This window comes from Pseudophryne corroboree, chromosome 4 (genome assembly GCF_028390025.1).
Source record: "Pseudophryne corroboree isolate aPseCor3 chromosome 4, aPseCor3.hap2, whole genome shotgun sequence".
In the NCBI taxonomy this organism is placed as follows: domain Eukaryota; kingdom Metazoa; phylum Chordata; class Amphibia; order Anura; family Myobatrachidae; genus Pseudophryne; species Pseudophryne corroboree.
The window spans coordinates 606,961,090-606,986,627 of NC_086447.1; the positions used below are offsets into that span (position 1 = coordinate 606,961,090).

General features: G+C 47.5%; 1 protein-coding gene across 3 annotated transcripts in view; it reads right to left on the bottom strand.

Annotated features, from left to right (window-relative positions):
- Positions 1 to 25,538, bottom strand: part of GNG4 (G protein subunit gamma 4) — a 187,612-nt gene that overhangs the window by 33,938 nt on the left and 128,136 nt on the right. For 2 of the 3 annotated variants that reach the window (XM_063917600.1, XM_063917601.1), the window contains one exon: positions 2,476 to 2,583. In XM_063917600.1, coding sequence (XP_063773670.1) covers positions 2,476 to 2,574 — 99 coding nt within the window. In that variant the 5' untranslated portion in view covers positions 2,575 to 2,583. Of the gene's footprint in view, positions 1 to 2,475; positions 2,584 to 6,250; positions 6,413 to 25,538 lie in introns of those variants that run through there. The other variant, XM_063917599.1, reaches the window with a different exon arrangement.

Consider the following 25,538-nt stretch of genomic DNA (forward strand, 5'->3'; position numbering starts at 1 on the left):
CTGATGGGGGAAAAACTACAGGTAGTTTTTTCTCCCCAAACATAATACCCTTTTTAGTGGTACCTGTATTTATATCAGAAATGTGTAACACCTCTTTCATTGCCTCAATCATGCAGTGAATGGCCTTAGTGGGCATCAGGTTAGACTCATCGTCGTCGACACTGGTGTCAGTATCAGTGTCGACATCTGGGTCTGCGGTCTGAGGTAGCGGGCGTTTTAGAGCCCCTGATGACCTGTGAGACGCCTGGACAGGCACGAGCTGAGAAGTCGGCTGTCCCACATTTGGCATGTCGTCAAATTTCTTATGTAAGGAGTCTATACGTGCACTCATTTCTTTCCATAAGCTCAACCACTCAGGTGTCTGCCCCGCAGGGGGTGACATCCCTTCTAAAGGCATCTGCTCCGTCTCCACATCATTATCCTCATCAAACATGTCGACACAGCCGTACCGACACACCGCACACACACAGGGAATGCTCCAACAGAGGACAGGACCCACAAAAGCCCTTTGGGGGGACAGAGTGAGAGTATGCCAGCACACACCAGAGCGCTATATAATGCAGGGACTAACTGAGTTATGTCCCCTATAGCTGCTTTTTCTATATAATTGTATACTGCGCCTAAATTTAGTGCCCCCCCCTCTCTTTTTTACCCTTTTCTGTAGTGTAGACTGCAGGGGAGAGCCAGGGAGCTTCCTTCCAGCGGATCTGTGAAGGAGAAATGGCGCCAGTGTGCTGAGGGAGATAGCTCCGCCCCTTTTCCGCGGACTATTCTCCCGCTTTTTCCTATATTCTGGCAGGGGTATTTTCCACATATATAGCCTCTGGGGCTATATATTGTGGTATTTTTGCCAGCCAAGGTGTTATTATTGCTTCTCAGGGCGCCCCCCCCCAGAGCCCTGCACCCTCAGTGACCGGAGTGTGAAGTGTGTGTGAGGAGCAATGGCGCACAGCTGCAGTGCTGTGCGCTACCTTGGTGAAGACTGATGTCTTCTGCCGCCGATTTTCCGGACCTCTTCTTGCTTCTGGCTCTGTAAGGGGGACGGCGGCGCTGCTCCGGGACCGAACACCAAGGCTGGGCCTGCGGTCGATCCCTCTGGAGCTAATGGTGCCCAGTAGCCTAAGAAGCCCAAGCTGGCTGCAAGCAGGCAGGTTCGCTTCTTCTCCCCTTAGTCCCTCGCTGCAGTGAGCCTGTTGCCAGCAGGTCTCACTGAAAATAAAAAACCTAATTTCTATCTTTCTTTCTAAAGGCTCAGGAGAGCCCCTAGTGTGCATCCAACCTCGGCCGGGCACAAAATCTAACTGAGGCTTGGAGGAGGGTCATAGTGGGAGGAGCCAGTGCACACCAGGTAGTCATAAATCTTTCTAGAGTGCCCAGCCTCCTTCGGAGCCCGCTATTCCCCATGGTCCTCACGGAGTGCCCAGCATACACTAGGACGTCAGAGAAAAAGGTACTAAATCCACTGTGAAATGCGCCTAAAAATGTCACCAAAAAAAAAAAGGACATGGATTTTATTCCTTGAAAATCAATAACTTAACACTGTGGACTAAGGGCCTAATTCAGACCCGATCGCTGCTACAACAGTGATCACAACCTGAGGCCCTTTTGGTTGTGAGCTTGTGCAGCGGGCGCACTGCGCGTGTGCCCCCAGTGAGATGCAAAAGCTTGTCACTGGTGCGATCGCTTCTGCCTGATTGAGGCAGTCGCAGGGCGGAAGGGGGTGTGCCAACAGCGTTAGAACGCCGTTGGGGGGCGAGGTCCGGACACCGCAGGCGTGTCCGGACCATTGCTGTGGCAGGCCGTGGCGGCTGCGAGACATCACATGCAGCCGCTGCGATCCAAAACTTGGCAGGTAGCATGGCTGCAGTAGTTGAATTAGCTTAAGAACATTTATTTATAGTATGTCCAATACAATTTTCTTTAAAAAAAAAAATAATAATAAAAAAAAAAATCGGTAGAATCATTGATGGTCGGAACATAGCGACCATCGATGATTGAAACATCACGACCATTGTGACTTCAATTTCTCTGCATCAGATCCTCTCTGCAGCCCCTGGAGCTCCTCTGGAAGGTGAGGGGTTGCTTTTTTTACATTTCCCCAGCGGCTGCTAGTGTGTACAGCTGTTGGTTGGGGGTGCTGTCGGGCTGACCAATCAGCAGCAAACAGCAGCATGGCAGGCACTGCGGGGGTGGGGGGGGGGGGGGGCAGGGAAACAGGAAGCAGAGGTCCTGCTGACAGCAGCAATTGCAGCAAACTTCTACTCCTGCAGCCACACGGTGAGCTTTCTGTCTGGTCGTATCAGATGCGACCATGTCAGGGAAAGCCCAGCCTAGTCTGGTCGTATCTGATGCGGCCATGCCAGGCAAGTTGTTAAACATGAAGCAAGTTTACAGAAAATACACGTGTTTGTTGCCTCTAAGAAAATAAATTGTACATACAGTAAAACAGTGAATTATTTAGTATGCCTTAAATACCTTTATTCTATCCATGCAAGCTTCCATCTTGAGCTGCTCCACTGCTTTTCGTGCTTGAGAGATGTTAGTTGTGCTGTTGTTAGACATTATCTCTTTCATTGTGTGATGCTGTGCAAAAAATAAAAGTAAACAAATTTGTTATAAGGTTTAAACATAACGTGAGTAAAATCTAAGTCGTGACAGTTTTTTGTATTGGAAAGCACACAGCGATACATATACTGTAGTACACATTGTTTTATGTGGGTAACCACATACAGTATGCTCTGGAAGACACCCCTCCCATCAGGAAAGAAACGCAGCAACACAGGGTAGCCTAGGGAAAACGCTCAGTACTTTTAAGTAATCATTTCCATTTTTACGGAAATAACTGCACTCGCACAATGCCAGGATAATGCACATTTTACATTATGGAACCAACAGACCCCTTTACTCCCCAAAATCAGGGCTATATACTGTAGTTCTATAGGATTGCGTACATGTGAGCACTTATCCACCATTTCACCTTCCAGAAATGGTTTATGTAAAGAATCAGATATTAATTAGAGAATAGCTATATTACAAGTTATAGTTCTCAGGTGATACAGGGTTGGTTAATTACATTTAGAAGAATCTTAGTACAGGACATCCAATGTAAATGTACATTCACAGGCCCTTGTTAGGTTCTTTTTATGTACTGGTCTGTCCACAGAGAACAAGGAAGTTTCATTGGAATGGTAATCAACTGTGGAAACTAGATTGTCAATCTGAATGTATATTTAATGATGCTAATTTGGTCAGCAGGAAGAGCCACATTGTCTGACAGGACATGTAGAGTACAATTTTTTTTATCTTTAGGTAATTAGGCCACATGGGTGTTGAGACGTTGGCGTCATTCCGAGTTGTTCGCTCGTTGACGTTTTTCGCAATGCAGCGATTAGGTGGAAAATGCGCATGCGCATGGTACGCAGCGCGCATGCGATAAGTAATTTTACAAGTTTTTTCAACGCTCGAGTGATCGTAGTGTGATTGACAGGAAGTGGGTGTTTCTGGGCGGAAACTGGCCGTTTTCAGGGAGTGTGCTAAAAAACTCAGGCGTGCCAGGTAAAAACGCAGGAGTGGCTGGAAAAACGGGGGAGTGGCTGGCCGAACGCAGGGCGTGTTTGTGACGTCAAACCAGGAACTAAACGGACCAAGGTGATTGCAATCTAGGAGTAGGTCTGGAGCTACTCAGAAACTGCATGGAATTACTTATTAGCAGTTCTGCTAACCTTTTGTTCGCTATTCTGCTAAGCTAAGATACACTCCCAGAGGGCGGCGGCCTAGCCTTTGCACGGCTGCTAAAAGCAGCTAGCGAGCGAACAACTCGGAATGAGGGCCTTTGTCAACTATATTAGATTAAAGGCACATCATATTGGACATAGGGGGAATTTCAGACCTGATCGCTGCTACAGATAGCATCACAAGTGGCGAGTCACAAGTGCGCATGTGCCGTCCTCGCCGTGCAACAAATGTGCAGGCATACACATTAAATTTGCAAACGTTGATAGGCAACGACACAGAGGCGTGGTGAAGGCATTGTGGGGGCAGGCTAGCGAAAAGGGGCGTGAGGTGGGTGTCTTGCAGGGGAGTGTGCTAATGGCTGCAGGCGTGGTTTTAGCATGGCTGCAAAGCAAATCGCTGTCAGTGCACAATGGGTATATGTAGCTGCCGAGTAAGTCTAGGGCTGCGCACAGCATGCGAACGCTCAGCACAGGTGTCCTGTCGGCCTCTCCCAGCAAATAATTGCAAATTAAACACACCTGTTTGCAAAGCAAACACCTCAACAGCTCATTGCATCTCTACCACTTTCTGAAATGGTATGTAGTCTCTCACTCCCTGGATATGTGCAACACACAATCTACACACGTTTGTTTACAACTATTACATGTGTACTGCACATGTACTACATGTGTTGTTTGTCAAGCAATTGTACACATTACACACAACTGATTCATTTATTTTAAAGGCCCACTTTCTGTGTTCACATTGCTTTGAGCTGACACATCGCTTTGAGTTGTCTATCAAGCTGCATTGTGCTTTCAAAATACACATACTATATTCATATATCCCACACACATGCCATGTTTTCTTGAGGAATACATTTGTTGTGTGTTTCATATTACAACATTCCCACCAGAGGCAGAACTCTGGGAGGCAACGGAGTCATCTGCCGCCGGGCTCCTGCTCTGAAGGGGGGCACCTCTCCTCCCATTCTGTGACACCAGTGAATTAAGTTAATTGATAGCTGTCGCTGTCTTTTCAGTGGCCGACTTCATCACTGGTCCCTGCACCTTACAAGTCACACCCTCTTTATTATATACATTTTACAAGTGTCACACCCAAGATTAGAAACCACAACCTATTACACTGGAAGCAGACACCTTACTGATGAAGCTGTTTGCGCCTGTATAGGAAATATGAGAATTTTAACTATATAAAGTTACTTCTCTGACAATTACACGTAACTTCATATAGATAGCATTCTCATGCTTCCTCTACAGGAGCAAATAGCTCCATCAGTAAAGTGTCTGCTGTTACACACACACACACACACACACACACACACACACACACTTATCTTGATATAGGAAATAGGGGGGCACCAATATTTATCTTGCCTCCGGGCAACTGGGATGAACTTACGCCACTGATTCCCGCCATAATACAAGTTTACCTATAATGTTCAGAAAATAATGCTTCAGGTACTACATTCATAGGGGTACATTTTCTACGATGGGAGTTCTATTTAAGATGGGATGTTGCCCATAGCAACCAATCAGATTCTACTTCTCATTTATCTAGCACCTTCTAGAAGATAATACCTGGAATCTGTTTGGTTGCTATGGCCAACATCCCATCTTAAATAGAACTCCCACCTCAGTTAATTTACCCCCTAGTATGCTTTTTTGTTTTAACCAAAAAATGACTCATTGCATTTTTTGTTGTTCAAAAAATACAAAACATTAACATGCATCACAATAATAAATACTCAATTTTAGGACAAAGTGTGAGGGGTTGAAATAATTTTACTCAAATCCAAATAAATATAGTATATTCATAACACAAAGACAAAGAAAAATCAAATAAAGACTACCCCAAATGGCACAGCAACAAGCACCTGGCTGTGCAGAAAAGAGGGTTACAGTACCCAGTAGTCAGTCACCCCCATCTCTGCAACAAACACAACAAGAGGCTGGTCTCAGTACCCTGGCTGAGGAAGATGTGGGGCAAATTGAGGTAGATTCTGGGCCCAATACTCAAACGCAACAATTAGCCCCACAAACTGAAGAGGAAGGTGGGACAAGTTCATAGGCTAATGCATCACAGCCAGGGAAAGAAAAGAGAAGACGTTAACCCCCATTTGACAGGAGGGATTTGGACATTCTTGTCCCACAAGCCATTGACAAAAAACATTTTTGGAAACAGAACATGGGCGCTGGAAACAAGGACCGCATCTAAAGAAAAATCAGTTTTCCCCTTTTTTGTGCCCAGCTGAAGGGGTTGTTCTTCTGTGTTGGGTCTGGCGCGTGGATCTTCTAGAGGCCTGCCCAGTGCGATCTTTTTCCTGGGCAGGGCTAGGGGATGGGGCAGGTGTTGCAGCCTCCCTGAGAGTGTTGTCAAGGAGGGCTGTGATGGTCTGCATGCCTTGGCCGATAGTGGTGGATATATCATGCATGGTTTCCGCAACAGAGATGTCACACATGCCTTGTCGCACAGTGGAGGACAGCTCAAGGACCATGGAGGTCAGCTCACGTACCTCCAGGAGCATCTGGTCATGGAAGTCGGTGATGTTTCTCCCTTGCCTCACAATTTGGACCAGAAACTCCTGGAGAATGGGTTGGGGGTGTGCCTCAGTGTGTTGGCGGGATGGAGGGCTTTCCGGTCCCACACTGGAGCTGGCGTTGCTGGCAGCCTCCTCTGCCTCAGTGAGCTGCACCTCCTGTGCTGTGATTGAAAAAGGAGACAAAAGACAAAAATAAAACATTAGTAACCCACACTTAAAAAAAATTAAAAAAAATAAACACAATGTACCTGCCAAGGCATGTGTACATTCAAGGGCAGGCATGTCAGTGTCCATTTCGGACACACCTGCCACCTCCTTATACGCCACACAGACCAAGGCTTGCGCCTCCAACTCCGTAAATTCGACACTCTCAGGGAGTGCCCCTCCCCCTGTCTCCCTTGAAGCTCTCCACTGTGCAGATTTCTTGATCTTCAGCCGGGACTTGAAGTCAGCCCACCAACCAATGTTTTTGTGGTTGGGAAAAAAAAAATTACTACATTGATTACATATTTCAAACTTTACATTTTAAACATTCATTCATCTTTTTTTAACAAAATTTTTAATTTTTGGTGAAATTGAATACAAAAACAATCACAATTATCATACCCTACATTACTTTGGACAACTTCCACTTGTACACATACATAGCAGTAAATATTGTAATATGTAATTTGTACTTAAAGATAGATTTTGAAACATACCAATCAACAATTAAGCTGCTCATCTATCTTGTACCATCTAGAAGGTTACATATGTAATATTCTTGGTTGCTATAGGCCACATCACATCTAAAAATGAGCTATAATCTTAGTAAATGCAGACAATAGTGTTTTAGAGTAAGCCTCAGTATGTACTTACCGTCTCCTCACTTCTTGGGGTGTGCGGACAATTGGTCCCACCGCATTCACAGCAATTGTGATCTCTCTCCAAATACGGTCCTTCGTCCCAGCACCCATGTTCTTATATCCAAAATAAATTTTTATCAATGGCTTGTGGGACAAAAATACCCAACTCCCTTCTGGTAAATGGGGGTTGCCATCTTCTCTTTTCTTTCTTTGGCTGCGATGCAGTAGCCTGAGAACTTATCCCACCTTCCTCTTCACTTTGTATGCCTGATTGTTGCGTTTGGGTAGTTGGGACAGAATTTTTGTCAGTTTGGCCCACATCTTCCTCAGCCAGGGAACTCAGACCAGCTTCTTGTTGTGTTTGTTGCAGAGATGGGGGTACTTCACTACTGGGTCCTGCTCCTCTCTCCTCTGCACAGCCAGATACTTGTCGCTGTTCCATTTGGCGTAGTCTTTCTTTTCTTTGTCTATGTCTTTCTTTAATGGTTGCATATTGAGCTTTTAGTTTTTTGATCTCAAGTGTGATCTCAGTATCTGAGTCTGAGTCCATGATGCTGGTAGCGTGTGCGTATGGTTCAGGGGGTGTTGTTTTATACCTGCATAGGCATGCTTCGCATAAATTAGCACAGGTGATGCGTACACAGTTGGAACATTTGCTTTGATTGCTGATACTATTTAAGCATGTTCTAGCCATCCCTGGTTTGTGGGTGTATGTTGGAGAAGGATTTATGTAAGAAGGAGTTATGGAGTGAGAGGTGGAGAGTAGTTTGTGGAGGTAAGTTGTTTTATTTGTGTTGCCTTTTTAAATATGTAGTGCTTTTAATCATATTTCCCTGGAGTAATGTGAATGTAATGTGTTATGCAGAGTTGTTGCTTTCTTGAATGAATTTGTAGCTTTTGTGGTAAGTATGTTGTATGGTGATGATTGTGTGAGTTAGCACAGCACAGCGTGTGTTTGCAACACGTCCCTGTGTAGTGTATTGTGATGTGGTGCGTTTATTTAGTGTACTGCAGTCGCACAGCGTGTAGGATAAACAATGCATGTTTTTGGGGGGGTTTTGGTAAAAAAAAAAATTTTGTCTTTTATTTTCAAGGGAACAACAGTATATTTATCTGCGGGTAAGTATCTGCGTGTTCATAGGTGTGTGTTGTGTGGTGGAGTGTTTTTTTTCTATGTGTGTGTTTATTACGGTTATTTTTCTTTTTTTCTGAAGGAAGCAGCATCTTTTTTGTTTTTTTCTGGCAAAGTAGCAAATTTTGTTTAGTTTTTGGGGCCTTTTGACATTTTGTTTGTCCTATTCATCTGCGGGTAAGTATCTGTATGTTCATAGGTGTGTGTTGTGTGGTGGGGTGTTTTTTCTATGTGTGTGTGTTTATTATGGTTATTTTTCTTTTTTCTGAAGGAAGCAGCATCTTTTTTGTTTTTTTCTGGCAAAGTAGCAAATTTTGTTTAGTTTTTGGGGCCTTTTGCCATTTTGTTTGTCCTATTCATCTGCGTGTAAGTATCTGCATGTTCATAAGTGTGTGTTGTGTGGTGGGGTGTTGGTTTATCTTACTGTGCTTATTAAGTGTTTGTTTCTTTTTTCTACTCAAGGCAGATTTTTTGTTGTCCTTTCTTGGTCTTAATTGTTTGAATTAAAAAATGTATACAATGTTCCTTTCCTCCTGTTGGGCACAATTTAGAGATGGATTACACCACATCTGTAAGTGAATTTAAGAAATTTGAATTGTTTGACAAGAATGTTTGGGATCAATCATTGGATTGATTTAACACTCTGTTAAATGTGTCTTTCAGTTGGCGATGGCAGCATACCTATATGCGTTATACGGCCAACCCCAACCTGCCCCTCATCCTTGAAGGCAAAGGAGGCGTGCAACGCCTAGTATCTTTCGAACCTGTGTCACCCTTTTTGGAATGCCAGATGATGAAGTGGTGCAGGGCTATAGGCTGTCCCCTCATGTCTTCCTAGAAACTCTCTTAATAATAGAGTGATCTAGGGAGTACAATTCAGCATCCTATAGCAATTCCAGCACTGACACAATTCATTGCTGTCTTATATTTTTGCGCCGCAGGGTCCTACCAGCATACAGTTTGCAACCTCATGTATTCTCCGGAAATGGTTAGTAAGATAGTGGTCCTGTATGCAATACTGCACAATATTGCTGTAAGGAGGCATGTGGAGCTGGCCCAAAACCAAATTTTAGGCCCAGAGGATGAGGAGCCAGGGGTTGGCCTTACATGGAGGCACGGGTTGGAGAACAGGCATGGCCATGCCCTTAAGAACAGAATAGTGGACACACTATTTCAGGTATTTTTTAGTTTTTAGCATTTCTGAAAAGTGTTTTTTTTTTTTTTTTACATTTTTTGGATACTCTCAAACCCCCACACCCCAAATTTGATGTATATAGTATATAATATACTGGAGGGGGATATATAATATACAGGGAGGTTGCAGCGAAATATAGTATATAGTATACAGGAGGTGGTATATAATATAAAAGTGGGGTGCAGCGGTATATAGTAGATAATATAGGGGGGGTGCAGTACACAGTGTATATTATACAGGGGGCGGTATATAGTATATAATACATGAGGTGGGAGTGCAGTATATAATGTATAATACACGGGGGGTAAGCGGTATATAGTATATAATACACAGGAGGGGGTATATAATATAGGGGGCAGTACAGTGTATACTATACAGTGGGGGTGGTATACAATACATGGGGTGGAGGGGTGCAGTATATAATGTATACATACACTACCGTTTAAAAGTTTGGGGTCACCCTGACAATTTTGTGTTTTTACTCACGTGTTTTTACTCACTTTTATTTTATCAAATGAGTTGCAAAATGAATAGGACATATAGTTAAGACATTGCCAAGGTTAGAAATAATGATTTTTATTTGAAATAATAATATTGTCCTTCAAACTTTGCTTTCGTCAAAGAATGCTCACTTTGCAGCAATTACAGCACTGCAGACCTTTGGCATTTTAGCTGTTAATTTGTTGAGGTAATCTGAAGAAATTTCACCCCACGCTTCCTGAAGCACCTCCAACAACTTGGATTGGCTTGATGGGCACTTCTTGCGTACCATACAGTCAAGCTGCTCCCATAATAGCTCAATGGGGTTGAGATCTGGTGAATGCGCTGGCCACTCCATTACAGACAGAATACCAGCTGCCTGCTTCTTCCCTAAATAGTTCTTGCATATTTTGGAGGTGTGCTTTGGGTCACTGTCCTGTTGTAGGAGGAATCAAGCACTGTCCACAGGTTATGGCATGGTGTTGCAAAATGGAGTGATAGCCTTCCTTATTCAAAATCCATTTTACATTGTACAAATCTCCCACTTTACCAGCACCAAAGCAGCCCCAGACCATCACATTACCTCCACCATGCTTGACAGATGGCGTCAGACACTGTTCTAGCATCTTTTCACTTGTTCTGCGTTTCACAAATGTTCTTCTGTGTGATCCAGACACCTCAAACTTCGATTTGTCTGTCCATAACACTTTTCTCTGACGTCCTAGTGGATGCTGGGAACTCCGTAAGGACCATGGGGAATAGCGGCTCCGCAGGAGACTGGGCACAAAAGTAAAAGCTTTAGGACTACCTGGTGTGCACTGGCTCCTCCCCCTATGACCCTCCTCCAAGCCTCAGTTAGATTTTTGTGCCCGGCCGAGAAGGGTGCACACTAGGGGCTCTCCTGAGCTTCTTAGTGAAAAGTTTAGTTTTAGGTTTTTTATTTTCAGTGAGACCTGCTGGCAACAGGCTCACTGCATCGAGGGACTAAGGGGAGAAGAAGCGAACTCACCTGCGTGCAGAGTGGATTGGGCTTCTTAGGCTACTGGACACCATTAGCTCCAGAGGGACCGAACACAGGCCAAGCCTCGGAGCTCGGTCCCGGAGCCGCGCCGCCGGCCCCCTTACAGAGCCAGAAGCAAGAAAAGGTCCGGAAAAATCGGCGGCAGAAGACATCAGTCTTCAACAAGGTAGCGCACAGCACTGCAGCTGTGCGCCATTGTTACTCAGGCACACTTCACACTCCGGTCACTGAGGGTGCAGGGCGCTAGGGGGGGGGCGCCCTGAGCAGCAATGTAAAACACCTTGGCTGGCATAAATACACCACATATAACCCTCAGGGCTATATGGGTGTATTTTAACCCCTGCCAGAACTTACCAAAAAAGCGGGAGAAAAGGCAGCCGAGAAGGGGGCGGAGCCTATCTCCTCAGCACACGGGCGCCATTTTCCATCACAGCTCCGCTGGAAGGACGTCTCCCTGACTCTCCCCTGCAGTCCTGCACTACAGAAAAGGGTAAAAAAGAGAGGGGGGGCACTAATTTGGCGCAGTTTTATATTAACAGCAGCTATAAAGGGAAAAGCACATTTTATAGTGGTATTCCTGTATATATATAGCGCTCTGGTGTGTGCTGGCATACTCTCCCTCTGTCCCCCCAAAGGGCTAGTGGGGTCCTGTCCTCTATCAGAGCATTCTCTGTGTGTATGCGGTGTGTCGGTACGATTGTGTCGACATGTTTGAAGAGGAAAATGAGATGGAGGCAGAGCAATTGCCTATTATACAGTTGTCACCCCCTAGGGAGTCGACACCTGAGTGGATGAGCTTGTGGAAGGAATTGCGTGACAGTGTCAGCTCCTTACGACAGACAGTTGACGACATGAGACAGCCGGCTAATCAGCTTGTGCCTGTCCAGGGGTCTCAAACGCCATCAGGGGCTTTAAAACGCCCGTTACCTCAAATGGCAGACACAGACACGGATACTGACTCCAGTGTCGATGATGAGGAGACAAACGTGACTTCCACTAGGGCCACACGTTACATGATTGAAGCAATGAAAAATGTATTGCATATATCTGATAATACAAGTACCACTAAGAAGGGTATTATGTTTGGTGAGAAAAAACTGCCTGTAGTTTTTCCTGTATCCGAGGAATTAAATGAAGTGTGTGATGAGGCGTGGGTTTCCCCCGATAAAAAACTGATAATTCCTAAAAGGTTATTGGCATCGTACCCTTTCCCGCCAGAGGATAGGGCACGTTGGGAAACACCCCCTAGGGTGGATAAAGCGCTCACACACTTGTCTAAACAGGTAGCACTACCCTCTCCTGATACGGCCGCCCTAAAGGAACCTGCCGATAGAAAGCTGGAGAATATCCTAAAATGTATATACTCTCACACGGGTGTTATACTGCGACCAGCAATAGCCTCAGCCTGGATGTGCAGTGCGGGCCTGGCGTGGTCGGATTCCCTGACTGAAAATATTGATACCCTTGATAGGGACAGTATATTATTGACTATAGAGCATTTGAAGGATGCATTTCTATATATGCGTGATGCACAGAGGGATATTTGCCAACTGGCATCAAGAGTTAGCGCGCTGTCCATTTCTGCAAGAAGAGGTTTATGGACGCGGCAGTGGTCAGGTGATGCGGATTCTAAAAGGCACATGGAAGTATTGCCTTATAAGGGGGAGGAGTTATTTGGGGTAGGTCTATCAGACCTGGTAGCCACGGCAACTGCTGGAAAATCCACATTTTTGCCCCAGGTAGCTTCTCAACCTAAGAAGACGCCATATTATCAGGCGCAGTCCTTTCGGCCCCATAAGGGCAAGCGGGCAAAAGGCGCCTCATTTCTGCCCCGTGGCAGAGGGAGAGGAAAAAGGCTGCAACAAACAGCCAGTTCCCAGGAACAAAAGCCCTCTCCCGCCTCCGCAAAGTCCTCAGCATGACGCTGGGGCTTTACAAGGGACTCAGGCACGGTGGGGGCCCGTCTCAAGAAGTTCAGTGCGCAGTGGGCCCACTCGCAAGTGGACCCCTGGATCCTTCAGGTGGTACCTCAGGGGTACAAATTGGAATTCGAGACGTCTCCCCCTCGCCGTTTTCTAAAGTCTGCTTTACCGACGTCTCCCTCAGACAGGGAGGCAGTATTGGAAGCCATTCACAAGCTGTATTCCCAGCAGGTGATAATCAAGGTACCCCTCCTACAACAGGGAAAGGGGTACTATTCCACACTATTTGTGGTACCGAAGCCGGACGGCTCGGTGAGACCAATTTTAAACCTGAAATCCTTGAACACTTACATACAAAGGTTCAAATTCAAGATGGAGTCACTCAGAGCAGTGATTGCAAACCTGGAAGAAGGGGACTATATGGTGTCTCTGGACATCAAAGATGCTTACCTACATGTCCCAATTTACCCTTCTCACCAAGGGTACCTCAGGTTTGTGGTACAGAACTGTCACTATCAGTTTCAGACGCTGCCGTTTGGATTGTCCACGGCACCCCGGGTCTTTACCAAGGTAATGGCCGAAATGATGATACTCCTTCGAAGGAAGGGAGTTTTAGTTATCCCTTACTTGGACGATCTCCTGATAAGGGCAAGATCCAGGGAACAGTTGGAAGTCGGGGTAGCACTATCTCAGATAGTGCTGCGCCAGCACGGTTGGATTCTCAATATTCCAAAATCGCAGCTGATCCCGACGACACGACTTCTATTCCTAGGGATGATCCTGGACACAGTCCAGAAAAAGGTGTTTCTCCCAGAGGAGAAAGCCAGGGAGTTATCCGAACTAGTCAGAAATCTCCTAAAACCAGGCCAAGTCTCAGTGCATCAATGCACAAGGGTCCTGGGAAAGATGGTGGTTTCTTACGAAGCAATCCCATTCGGCAGATTCCACGCAAGAACCTTCCAGTGGGATCTGCTAGACAAATGGTCCGGGTCGCATCTTCAGATGCATCAGCGGATAATCTTGTCACCAAGGACAAGGGTGTCTCTCCTGTGGTGGTTGCAGAGTGCTCATCTTCTAGAGGGCCGCAGATTCGGCATTCAGGACTGGATCCTGGTGACCACGGATGCCAGCCTGAGAGGCTGGGGAGCAGTCACATAGGGAAAAAATTTCCAGGGCTTGTGGTCAAGCCTGGAGACATCACTTCACATAAATATCCTGGAGCTAAGAGCCATCTACAATGCTCTAAGCCTAGCAAGACCTCTGCTTCAAGGTCAGCCGGTGCTGATCCAGTCGGACAACATCACGGCAGTCGCCCACGTAAACAGACAGGGCGGCACAAGAAGCAGGAGGGCAATGACAGAAGTTGCAAGGATTCTTCGCTGGGCAGAAAATCATGTGATAGCACTGTCAGCAGTGTTCATTCCGGGAGTGGACAACTGGGAAGCAGACTTCCTCAGCAGACACGACCTCCACCCGGGGGAGTGGGGACTTCACCCAGAAGTCTTCCACATGATTGTGAACCGTTGGGAAAAACCAAAGGTGGACATGATGGCGTCCCGCCTCAACAAAAAACTAGACAGATATTGCGCCAGGTCAAGGGACCCTCAGGCAATAGCTGTGGACGCTCTGGTAACACCGTGGGTGTACCAGTCAGTGTATGTGTTCCCTCCTCTGCCTCTCATACCCAAGGTACTGAGAATCATAAGAAGGAGAGGAGTAAGGACTATACTCGTGGCTCCGGATTGGCCAAGAAGGACTTGGTACCCGGAACTTCAAGAGATGCTCACGGAGGACCCGTGGCCTCTACCTCTAAGAAAGGACTTGCTCCAGCAGGGACCCTGTCTGTTCCAAGACTTACCGCGGCTGCGTTTGACGGCATGGCGGTTGAACGCCGGATCCTGAAGGAAAAAGGCATTCCGGATGAAGTCATCCCTACCCTGATCAAAGCCAGGAAGGATGTAACCGTACAACATTATCACCGCATTTGGCGTAAATATGTTGCGTGGTGCGAGGCCAGGAAGGCCCCTACAGAGGAATTTCAACTGGGACGGTTCCTGCATTTCCTGCAAACAGGACTGTCTATGGGCCTAAAATTAGGGCCATTAAGGTTCAAATTTCGGCCCTGTCGATTTTCTTCCAGAAAGAACTGGCTTCAGTTCCTGAAGTGCAGACGTTTGTCAAGGGGGTACTGCATATACAACCTCCTTTTGTGCCTCCAGTGGCACCTTGGGATCTCAATGTAGTTTTGGGATTCCTAAAATCACATTGGTTTGAACCACTCACCACTGTGGACTTAAAATATCTCACATGGAAAGTGGTAATGCTGTTAGCCCTGGCTTCAGCCAGGCGTGTCTCAGAATTGGCGGCTTTATCCTATAAAAGCCCTTACCTAATTTTTAATACGGACAGGGCAGAATTGAGGACTCGTCCTCAATTTCTCCCTAAGGTGGTTTCAGCATTTCACTTGAACCAGCCTATTGTGGTACCTGCGGCTACTAGGGACTTGGAGGACTCCAAGTTGCTGGACGTAGTCAGGGCCCTGAAAATATATGTTTCCAGGACGGCTGGAGTCAGAAAATCTGACTCGCTGTTTATCCTGTATGCACCCAACAAGCTGGGTGCACCTGCTTCTAAGCAGACTATTGCTCGTTGGATTTGTAGTACAATTCAGCTTGCACATTCTGTGGCAGGCCTGCCACAGCCAAAATCTGTAAAAGCCCATTCCACAAGGAAAGTGGGCTCATCTTGGGCGGCTGCCCGAGGGGTCTCGGCTTTACAACTTTGCCGAGCAGCTACTTGGTCAGGGGCAAAAACCGTTTGCTAAATTCTACAAATTTGATACCCTGGCTGAGGAGGACCTGGAGTTCTCTCATTCGGTGCTGCAGAGTCATCCGCACTCTCCCGCCCGTTTGGGAGCTTTGGTATAATCCCCATGGTCCTTACGGAGTTCCCAGCATCCACTAGGACGTCAGAGAAAATAAGAATTTACTTACCGATAATTCTATTTCTCGTAGTCCGTAGTGGATGCTGGGCGCCCATCCCAAGTGCGGATTGTCTGCAATACTTGTACATAGTTATTGTTACAAAAATCGGGTTATTATTGTTGTGAGCCATCTTTTCAGAGGCTCCTCTGTTATCATGCTGTTAACTGGGTTCAGATCACAGGTTGTACGGTGTGATTGGTGTGGCTGGTATGAGTCTTACCCGGGATTCAATATCCTTCCTTATTGTGTACGCTCGTCCGGGCACAGTATCCTAACTGAGGCTTGGAGGAGGGTCATAGGGGGAGGAGCCAGTGCACACCAGGTAGTCCTAAAGCTTTTACTTTTGTGCCCAGTCTCCTGCGGAGCCGCTATTCCCCATGGTCCTTACGGAGTTCCCAGCATCCACTACGGACTACGAGAAATAGAATTATCGGTAAGTAAATTCTTATTTTTTCCAATCTTCCTCTGTCCAATGTCTGTGTTCTTTTGCCCATATTAATCTTTTCCTTTTATTGGCCAGCCTCAGATATGGCTTTTTCTTTGCCACTCTGCTAGAAGGCCAGCATCCCGGAGTCGCCTCTTCACTGTAGACACTGACATTGGCATTTTGCGGGTACAAATTTAATAAAGCAGCCAGTTGAGGAACTGTGAGGCCTCTATTTCTCAAACTAGAGACTCTAATGTAGTTGTCTTCTTGCTCAGTTGTGCACCGGGGCCTCCCACCTCTTTCTACTCTGGTTAGAGCCTTTTTGTGCTGTTCTCTGAAGGGAGTAGTACACACCGTTGTAGGAAATGTTCAGTTTCTTGGCAATTTCTCGCATGGAACAGCCTTCATTTCTAAGAACAAAAATAGACTGTCAAGTTGCACATGAAAGTTCTCTTTTTGTGGCCATTTTGAGAGTGTAATCGAACCCACAAATGTGATGCTCCAGATACGTAACTAGCTCAAAGGAAGGCCAACTTTATAGCTTTTCTAATGAGCAAACCAGTTTTCAGCTGTGCTAACATAATTACACAAGGGTTTTCTAATCATCCATTAGTCTTCTACTGCGATTAGTAAACACAATATACCATTAGAACACTGGATCGATGGTTGCTGGAAATGGGCCTCTATACACCTATGTAGATATTCCATTAAAAACCAGATGTTTGCAGCTAGTATAGTCATTTACCGCATTAACAATGTATAGAGTGTATTTCTGATTAATTTCATGTTATCTTCATTGAAAAAAAACAGTGCTTTTCTTTCTAAAAAAAGGAAATTTCTAAGTGCCCCCAAACTTTTGAACGGTAGTGTGTGTGTGTGTGTGTGTGTGTGTGTGTGTGTGTGTGTGTGTACATATATATATATATATATATATATACACACACAGTACAATTCTACTGCATTTGTGTGAAAAAGATTCCTATTTACAGTGTTGTGTTGGCAACATATATTTTTGAAATAATAACAATGAAGATATGTGTTTCTTTACACATTACCATGTTTTTTAAGTAAATGTTGCTGCATATGTGCTTGTTTGTGATGCATTAAATATTAAGTTTTTTTTTACTAATTTTGTTTTTATCCATTTTTTTAAAACATACTGTATCTAAAAAAAAAAACCACAACAATCCTGCAATGTTCAGTTGATTGAAGAACAGAGCTGTATTGTATGCATTTTGCGAACTCAACACTTGTAGTAGCATACACTCGCAATTGTGCCCGCTACCGAGAGCACGGACCATACTGTTAATATGTATTACTAGCAATAAAGCTTATTTGTATTTATGAGCATCACAGCTGTCGACCAATCAACAGCAGGCAGACAGAATAAATATTTGCAATTTAGATTAATACGCCATTGGCACCATGTGAGCTGCTGCATTCAGCATTAGGGACCTGCGGCTCCTCAAGTCAGTAATGGATCTCCGCGTAGGCTGCACGGGACCTTATGTATCAAATGCCCATAAGCGTGCAGCCTATGCAGAGGTACGCCAAAAGCTGCGTGAGAAGCTCTGCAGCAGGCGGACGATCGTCCAACTAGAAAAGCGGTGGTCCAACCTGCGCCAAAGGCAGCCGCGGTTGCTAGCGGAACTATGCCAGCAAATTTGCGAAAGTAAGTAATGCATACTGTAGCATTTGTGTGCGCATAATTGTGTTTGCAATTTAAAGTAGTGTAATATTATTTGTAGTATAATAAAGTTTGATGTTTTTTTAACCACAAAAAAAAAAAAAGTTTCGGTTGTGATGAGGAGGAGGAGAATGGCCCTATGGAGGAGAGTAAGTATTTTTTACATTTTTTAACATAGTTTTTGTATAAACAATTAAAAAGTATAAATAGACTGCAACATGTGTATACAACCTGCGGCCCTCCAGCTACTGCGGAACTACACATCCCAGCATGTTCTGCAACAGTTTTTCCATGCTAAAATTGTTGCAGGCCATGCTGGTTATGTGTCGATCAAAAACCGCTTGAGGGCCAAGGATTCAACATCCCTGACCCAGACAGTGAGCTGTTGAAGTGTGTTTGGTACATTGCTTCTATATTGCATAATGACTGAAAATAATTTTAATAATTGTTCAAACATTCTTTACAAATGCTGAGGTTGGAGATCCAAATGCCCCAATATGGTTGTCCCTGCACAGGATGGAGCAATATGCTACAGGCCTCCCGGAGGAAATTAATTTTTTGATTCATATTTTACGTAGATTTTTAAAAAAATACTAATTATTTTATTTGTAAGTTAAATTTTAAGTAATAATTTATTCTACCGGAGAGAGCGCTGGCTGGTGCAGGTGATGGACGTGCCCTAGATGAGCTCCCCACGGCGTCACCTTTCTTTTAGCTTCCACACTGCTCCTAGCCCTGACTGGCCCGCTTACCTCGCCCTGCTTGCTGCCCGTCCTGGTCTGCTGCCGGTGGAAGCGGTTCCCGGAGCCGCAGGACACTTACTGCGTTTCCGTACCTTGCAGCCTCCTCTGCCTGCAGACACCGGAACCTCCCATTGATTGGCGGTCCGCCGCGGACTTCTAAGGAGCGGAACAGAATCGCCTGTGCCCGCGGCCTCATCACCTCCTCTCTCTGCTCCTTAGAGAGTGACCGCTGACAGCCTGAGGCCTCCCCACAATCCCCATGTCAGTGTGCAGCCCTGGTAGTGTGATCTCTTGACTGACCTGCTGCAGACACTCAGCAGCTATCTTGGGTGCTGGGCCCCAGCACTCTGTAACTCCCTGCTGCTGGCAAACAGCTGTAGCTAATGGGCGGTCCGTGGCTACACCTGTGTCCTTCTGTTACTTGGAATGCACCCGTGCTGGTCTGTGCATATTTCTGACGCTGGTCCATGTCCACACATATTGTAGCATGTCACATGGGACTTGTCACGAACCTCGGGCAGCGGCGACCGCGCTTGTCCCTGCGGGTGGCCTGGTCTGCCCGGCGCCTCTCTTCCCCTGTCAGTCTCCGGCTTCAGCGGCGGGTCGGCGCTGCTCTCCGGCGGCTTCCCGGAAGCAAGGGCGCCGCCATCACAAGCGAGGGCAAGGAGGCGGAGCAGGTCTGACGTCACCTGCCTGCTCCGCCAATCAGGCTAGGGCGGGGAATTTAAAATCAGATACCAGGCAGAGATCCGATGCCTGAGTATCTTCGTTTCTCCTGTGGAAGCTATGATCCAGAGCTCCCTCGTCCCTGCAAGCATCCTGTGCTTCCAAGCATCCTGTCCCTGCAAGCATCCTGTGCTTCCAAGCATCCTGTCCCTGCAAGCATCCTGTGCTTCCAAGCATCCTGTGCCTACAAGCAACCTGTGCTTCCAAGCATCCTGTGCCTACAAGCAACCTGTGCTTCCAAGCATCCTGTGCCTACAAGCACCTCCGTGCCTCCAGTTACCTCCGTGCCTCCAAGCACCTCCGTGCCTCCAAGCACCTCCGTGCCTCCAAGCACCTCGTGCCTCCAAGCACCTCGTGCCTCCAAGCACCTCCGTGCCTCCAGTTACCTCCGTGCCTCCAAGCACCTCCGTGCCTCCAAGCACCTCCGTGCCTCCAAGCACCTCCGTGCCTCCAAGCACCTCCGTGCCTCCAAGCACCTCGTGCCTCCAAGCACCTCCGCGCCTCAAAGCACCTCCGTGCCTCCAGTTACCTCCGTGTCTCCAAGCACCTCGTGCCTCCAAGCACCTCCGTGCCTCCAAGCACCTCCGTGTCTCCAAGCACCTCGTGCCTCCAAGCACCTCGTCCCTCCAAACACCTCGGTGTCTCCAAACACCTCCGTGCCTCCAAGCACCTCCGTGCCTCCAAACACCTCCGTGCCTCCAAGGGTCTCCCAGCACTCCCTGTACTCCCAGTACCTCAGTGCCTCCAATACCACAGTGTCTCCAATATCTCAGTACCCCAGCCTTCATTATTTCTACAAGTCTTGTCTTACAGGAGACCTACAAGAATTCCTCTGGGCCTCCCGCCTGCCGTCTTAGTTCTGCATGAGGAAGACCTACATCCGGCCATCTCTACTACGACCCAGTGGCGGTTCCTCTTCCCGGTCATCGGAAGAAGCCCCGAGTCCACAACACTCCCAAACCAGGTCAGTGATAGTATACTCAGGCCTCATGGACTCGGGGGATCGGAACACGGACTCTAGTGCCATCCAGAACCTGGCTTCTCGAGTGCAAAGTCAGGAAGCAGCACAAGGTCAGGTGATGCAGTACCTCCAGCAGTTGTCCGGGCGTCTGGATCAGATTCAGGCGTCTCTGGCCTCAGTAATTCCGGCTCCTGTTCCAGCAGTCGCACCAGTTGCCGTTGCCAGCAATGTTCAACCATCGGCCGGTGTCACTCCACGCCTTCAGTTGCCTACTCCGTCCCGCTATAATGGGAATCCCAAAAATTGTCGTGGTTTCTTGAACCAGTGCGAGGTACATTTCGAGCTACTTGCACACAACTTTCCTACAGACCGGTCCAAGGTAGCATATATTATTTCTCTGTTGGAAGGTTCTGCTTTGGATTGGGTGTCTCCATTATGGGAACGATCTGATCCCATGGTTTCCAACTACACCAACTTCATCTCGTCCTTTCGAAGGATTTTCGACGAGCCCGGCAGAATGACCACTGCTTCTTCCGATTTGCTCCGTGTTCGGCAGGGCGCCCGTTCCGTGGGCCAGTACGTGGTTCATTTCCAGACCATTGCTTCCGAACTACGCTGGAATAATGATGCCCTGAGAGCTGCCTTCTGGAACGGTCTTTCCGACCGGCTGAAAGACGAGCTGGTTACTAGAGATCTGCCGGATCCATTAGAAGATTTGATTTCCCTTTGCGTCAAGGTGGATCTTCGGATGCAGGAGCGTGGAAGAGAACGTAACCGTTCGGATCGTTCCAGGTTCCGGAATCCTACTCCTAGGCCGGTGGCCTCACCTAGCTCAGATGAGCCCATGCAAATTAACCGCTCCCGACTGTCTCCGGAAGAACGACAGCGTCGTCGTGAGGGTAAACTCTGCCTTTACTGTGGAGCCGCAGATCATTTTCTTAAATCTTGTAAAGTCCGTCCGGGAAACGGGCAGACCTAGCTTGTTCCGGAGGAGTCAAGCTGGGAGTTACGACAAAAGCTTCTCCAACTTCGGACTGCTTGCTTCCAGTAACTCTAGTCTCCAATTCAGTCTCCAGGTCTTGTGAAGCCCTATTGGATTCCGGAGCTGCAGGGAACTTCGTTTCTTCCTTCTGTGCCCAAAGTTTGGGTTTAAAGTTACGGCCTATCGAGCGGCCAATTTCACTGACGGCTATCAACGGGACTAGAATTTCCAAAGGTCTCATAATGTGGCGCACGGGGCCAGTTAAGCTGCGGGTCGGGGCTCTACATCAGGAAGATTTGGAACTCTTGGTAATCCCAGAAATGCCCCATGATCTGGTTCTTGGAATGCCTTGGCTGAAAAGTCATAACCCCCACATCGATTGGAAGTCGTCACAAATTCTGTCCTGGAGTTCCTTTTGTCACACTAATTGTCTTACTCCTGTTTGTCCGCTCCGTGTTACCTCCAAAACGGATGAAGAGCACATTCCGGAGGCATATCAAGGGTACAAGGACGTATTTTCGGAACAAGCTGCTGACCTGTTACCACCTCACAGGCCTTGGGACTGCCCTATTGACCTTGTCCCAGGGAAGACGCCACCTCGTGGTCGCACATATCCTCTGTCTCTTCCCGAGACTCAAGCCATGTCGGAGTATATTAAGTCCAATATGCTCAAGGGATTCATTCGCCCCTCTTCCTCCCCTGCTGGTGCAGGCTTCTTTTTCGTGAAGAAAAAGGACGGGGGGTTGAGACCATGCATCGACTACCGCGGCCTAAACGACATTACTATTAAGAATAAATACCCCTTGCCACTAATCACAGAGTTATTTGATAGGGTTCGTGGTGCCCGCATTTTTTCAAAACTCGACTTGAGAGGAGCTTATAATCTTATACGCATCCGAGAGGGGGATGAATGGAAGACTGCCTTTAATACCCGAGATGGGCATTACGAATACTTGGTGATGCCGTTTGGTCTTAGTAATGCTCCCGCGGTTTTCCAGGGATTCGTCAACGAAATCTTTCGTGATATGCTGTATCAGAGCGTTGTGGTATATCTGGACGACATACTGATTTTTTCCAAGAATCTTGTCGAACACAGGACTCAAGTCAAAGAGGTGCTACACCGTTTACAAGAGAATCATCTCTACGCCAAGCTTTCCAAATGTACCTTTGAAGTAACATCTATTCCGTTCCTCGGTTATGTCATCTCGGGGACGGAGCTTCGCATGGATCCGGAAAAGTTGTCGGCCATTCGTGATTGGACTCAGCCTCTTTCCCTGAAAGCAATACAAAGGTTCCTGGGCTTTGCGAACTACTACAGGAAATTCATTAAAGGTTTCTCCACCATTGTTGCACCCATTACTGCCCTGACGAGAAAGGGTTCTAATCCTAGTTTGTGGCCTCCGGAAGCCATTGTAGCTTTTTCTCGCTTAAAGTTAGCTTTCACGACGGCTCCAGTTCTCCAACAACCAAATTTCGAGGAACCCTTCTTCTTAGAAGTTGATGCATCTTCAGTCGGGGTGGGGGCTGTCCTCTCCCAGCATTCCTCTGATAAGAAATTACATCCGTGTGGCTTCCACTCTCGTAAATTCTCTCCAGCCGAACGAAATTACTCTATTGGAGACCAGGAACTCTTGGCAATCAAATCTGCCTTGGAAGAATGGAGATATCTTCTAGAAGGGGCTAAACATGTGTTTACCATCTACACGGATCACAAGAATTTACTGTACATCAAATCCGCACAATGTTTGAATCCTCGCCAGGCGAGATGGGCACTTTTCTTTTCCCGATTCTCGTTCATTATCAAGTACCGTGCCGGGACTCTCAATATTAAAGCAGATGCGCTTTCCCGTTCACAGGTTCCCACAGACGAGGATGAACCTCCGGAGCGGGGTTTAATTCTGAATCCAGTTTCTGTCTCTGCTGCTTTAACTACTCCAGCTCCTCCTCCTGGAAGAATGTCCGTACCAGCTAGATTCCGCCCAGGAATACTACGGTGGGTCCATAACTCCAAGTTTTCCGGTCATCCCGGCGCTCAGAAGATGTACAAGTTTCTGCAAAGGTCTTACTGGTGGAACACCATGAGGAAGGATGTACAAGATTGCGTTAATTCGTGTCCCCAATGTACACAACATAAATCTCCTCGTCTGCCTCCTGCAGGGTTACTTCGTCCTCTGCCTATCCCTGTGAGACCCTGGACTCACATTTCCATGGACTTCATCACTGACTTGCCCTGTTCCAAGGGTTGCAACACCGTTTGGGTTATCGTTGACCGTTTTTCGAAGATGGCACACTTTGTGCCCTTGACTGGTCTTCCGACAGCACCGAAACTGGCTCTATTGTTTATCCGAGAACATTTTCGTTTGCATGGGTTGCCACAAGAGATTGTTTCTGACCGTGGAGTACAGTTCACCGCCAGGTTTTGGAAAGCCCTTTGTTCAACTCTACACATTAAACTTAAGTTTTCGTCGGCTTATCATCCCCAAACAAATGGACAAACGGAACGAGTCAATCAAGATCTAGAGACTTTTCTTCGGTTGTATCTCTCTCCTTCACAGGACAACTGGGTGGAGTTGTTGCCTTGGGCGGAGTTTGCCCATAACCATTTGTTTCATTCTTCCACTGGGGAATCACCATTTTTCGTCAACTACGGGTTCCATCCCCGTGTTCCGGAATTTCCAAGCCTTCCGATAATAGAGGTTCCTGCTGTAGCGTCCACTCTACGACACTTTGGACAAATTTGGAGAAAGGTTCATGCTAATCTTAAGCAGGTTTCTGTTCGGTACAAGTTCTTTGCAGATAAGAAACGGCAAGCCGCACCTCAATATAAAGTTGGGGACAGGGTATGGCTGTCCACACGGAATCTCCGGTTGAAGGTGCCCACCATGAAATTCGCTCCAAGGTTCATCGGTCCTTACCCTGTGCTACAAGTCTTAAATCCTGTGGTCTGTAAACTGGGTTTGCCTGCCCATCTTCGCATACCTAACGCCTTCCATGTTTCTCTACTCCGTCCCCTCATACTGAATCGATTCCACTCAGCACTCCCAAGGCCAACGTCCGTAGTGGCAGAAGCTGGAGCGGAGTTTGAAATCAAAGCTATTCTGGACTCTCGTTATCTTCATAAAAAATTACAGTACTTGGTGGACTGGAAGGGTTATGGACCTGAGGAGAGAAGTTGGATTGGGGCTACTGAAGTAACGGCTCCTCGTCTGATTCGGATCTTCCACTCCAGACATCCGACTAAGCCCGGGAAGTGTCCAGGGGCCACTCCTGGAGGAGGGGGTACTGTCACGAACCTCGGGCAGCGGCGACCGCGCTTGTCCCTGCGGGTGGCCTGGTCTGCCCGGCGCCTCTCTTCCCCTGTCAGTCTCCGGCTTCAGCGGCGGGTCGGCGCTGCTCTCCGGCGGCTTCCCGGAAGCAAGGGCGCCGCCATCACAAGCGAGGGCAAGGAGGCGGAGCAGGTCTGACGTCACCTGCCTGCTCCGCCAATCAGGCTAGGGCGGGGAATTTAAAATCAGATACCAGGCAGAGATCCGATGCCTGAGTATCTTCGTTTCTCCTGTGGAAGCTATGATCCAGAGCTCCCTCGTCCCTGCAAGCATCCTGTGCTTCCAAGCATCCTGTCCCTGCAAGCATCCTGTGCTTCCAAGCATCCTGTCCCTGCAAGCATCCTGTGCTTCCAAGCATCCTGTGCCTACAAGCAACCTGTGCTTCCAAGCATCCTGTGCCTACAAGCAACCTGTGCTTCCAAGCATCCTGTGCCTACAAGCACCTCCGTGCCTCCAGTTACCTCCGTGCCTCCAAGCACCTCCGTGCCTCCAAGCACCTCCGTGCCTCCAAGCACCTCGTGCCTCCAAGCACCTCGTGCCTCCAAGCACCTCCGCGCCTCAAGCACCTCCGTGCCTCCAGTTACCTCCGTGCCTCCAAGCACCTCCGTGCCTCCAAGCACCTCCGTGCCTCCAAGCACCTCCGTGCCTCCAAGCACCTCGTGCCTCCAAGCACCTCGTGCCTCCAAGCACCTCCGCGCCTCAAAGCACCTCCGTGCCTCCAGTTACCTCCGTGTCTCCAAGCACCTCGTGCCTTCAAGCACCTCCGTGCCTCCAAGCACCTCCGTGTCTCCAAGCACCTCGTGCCTCCAAGCACCTCGTCCCTCCAAACA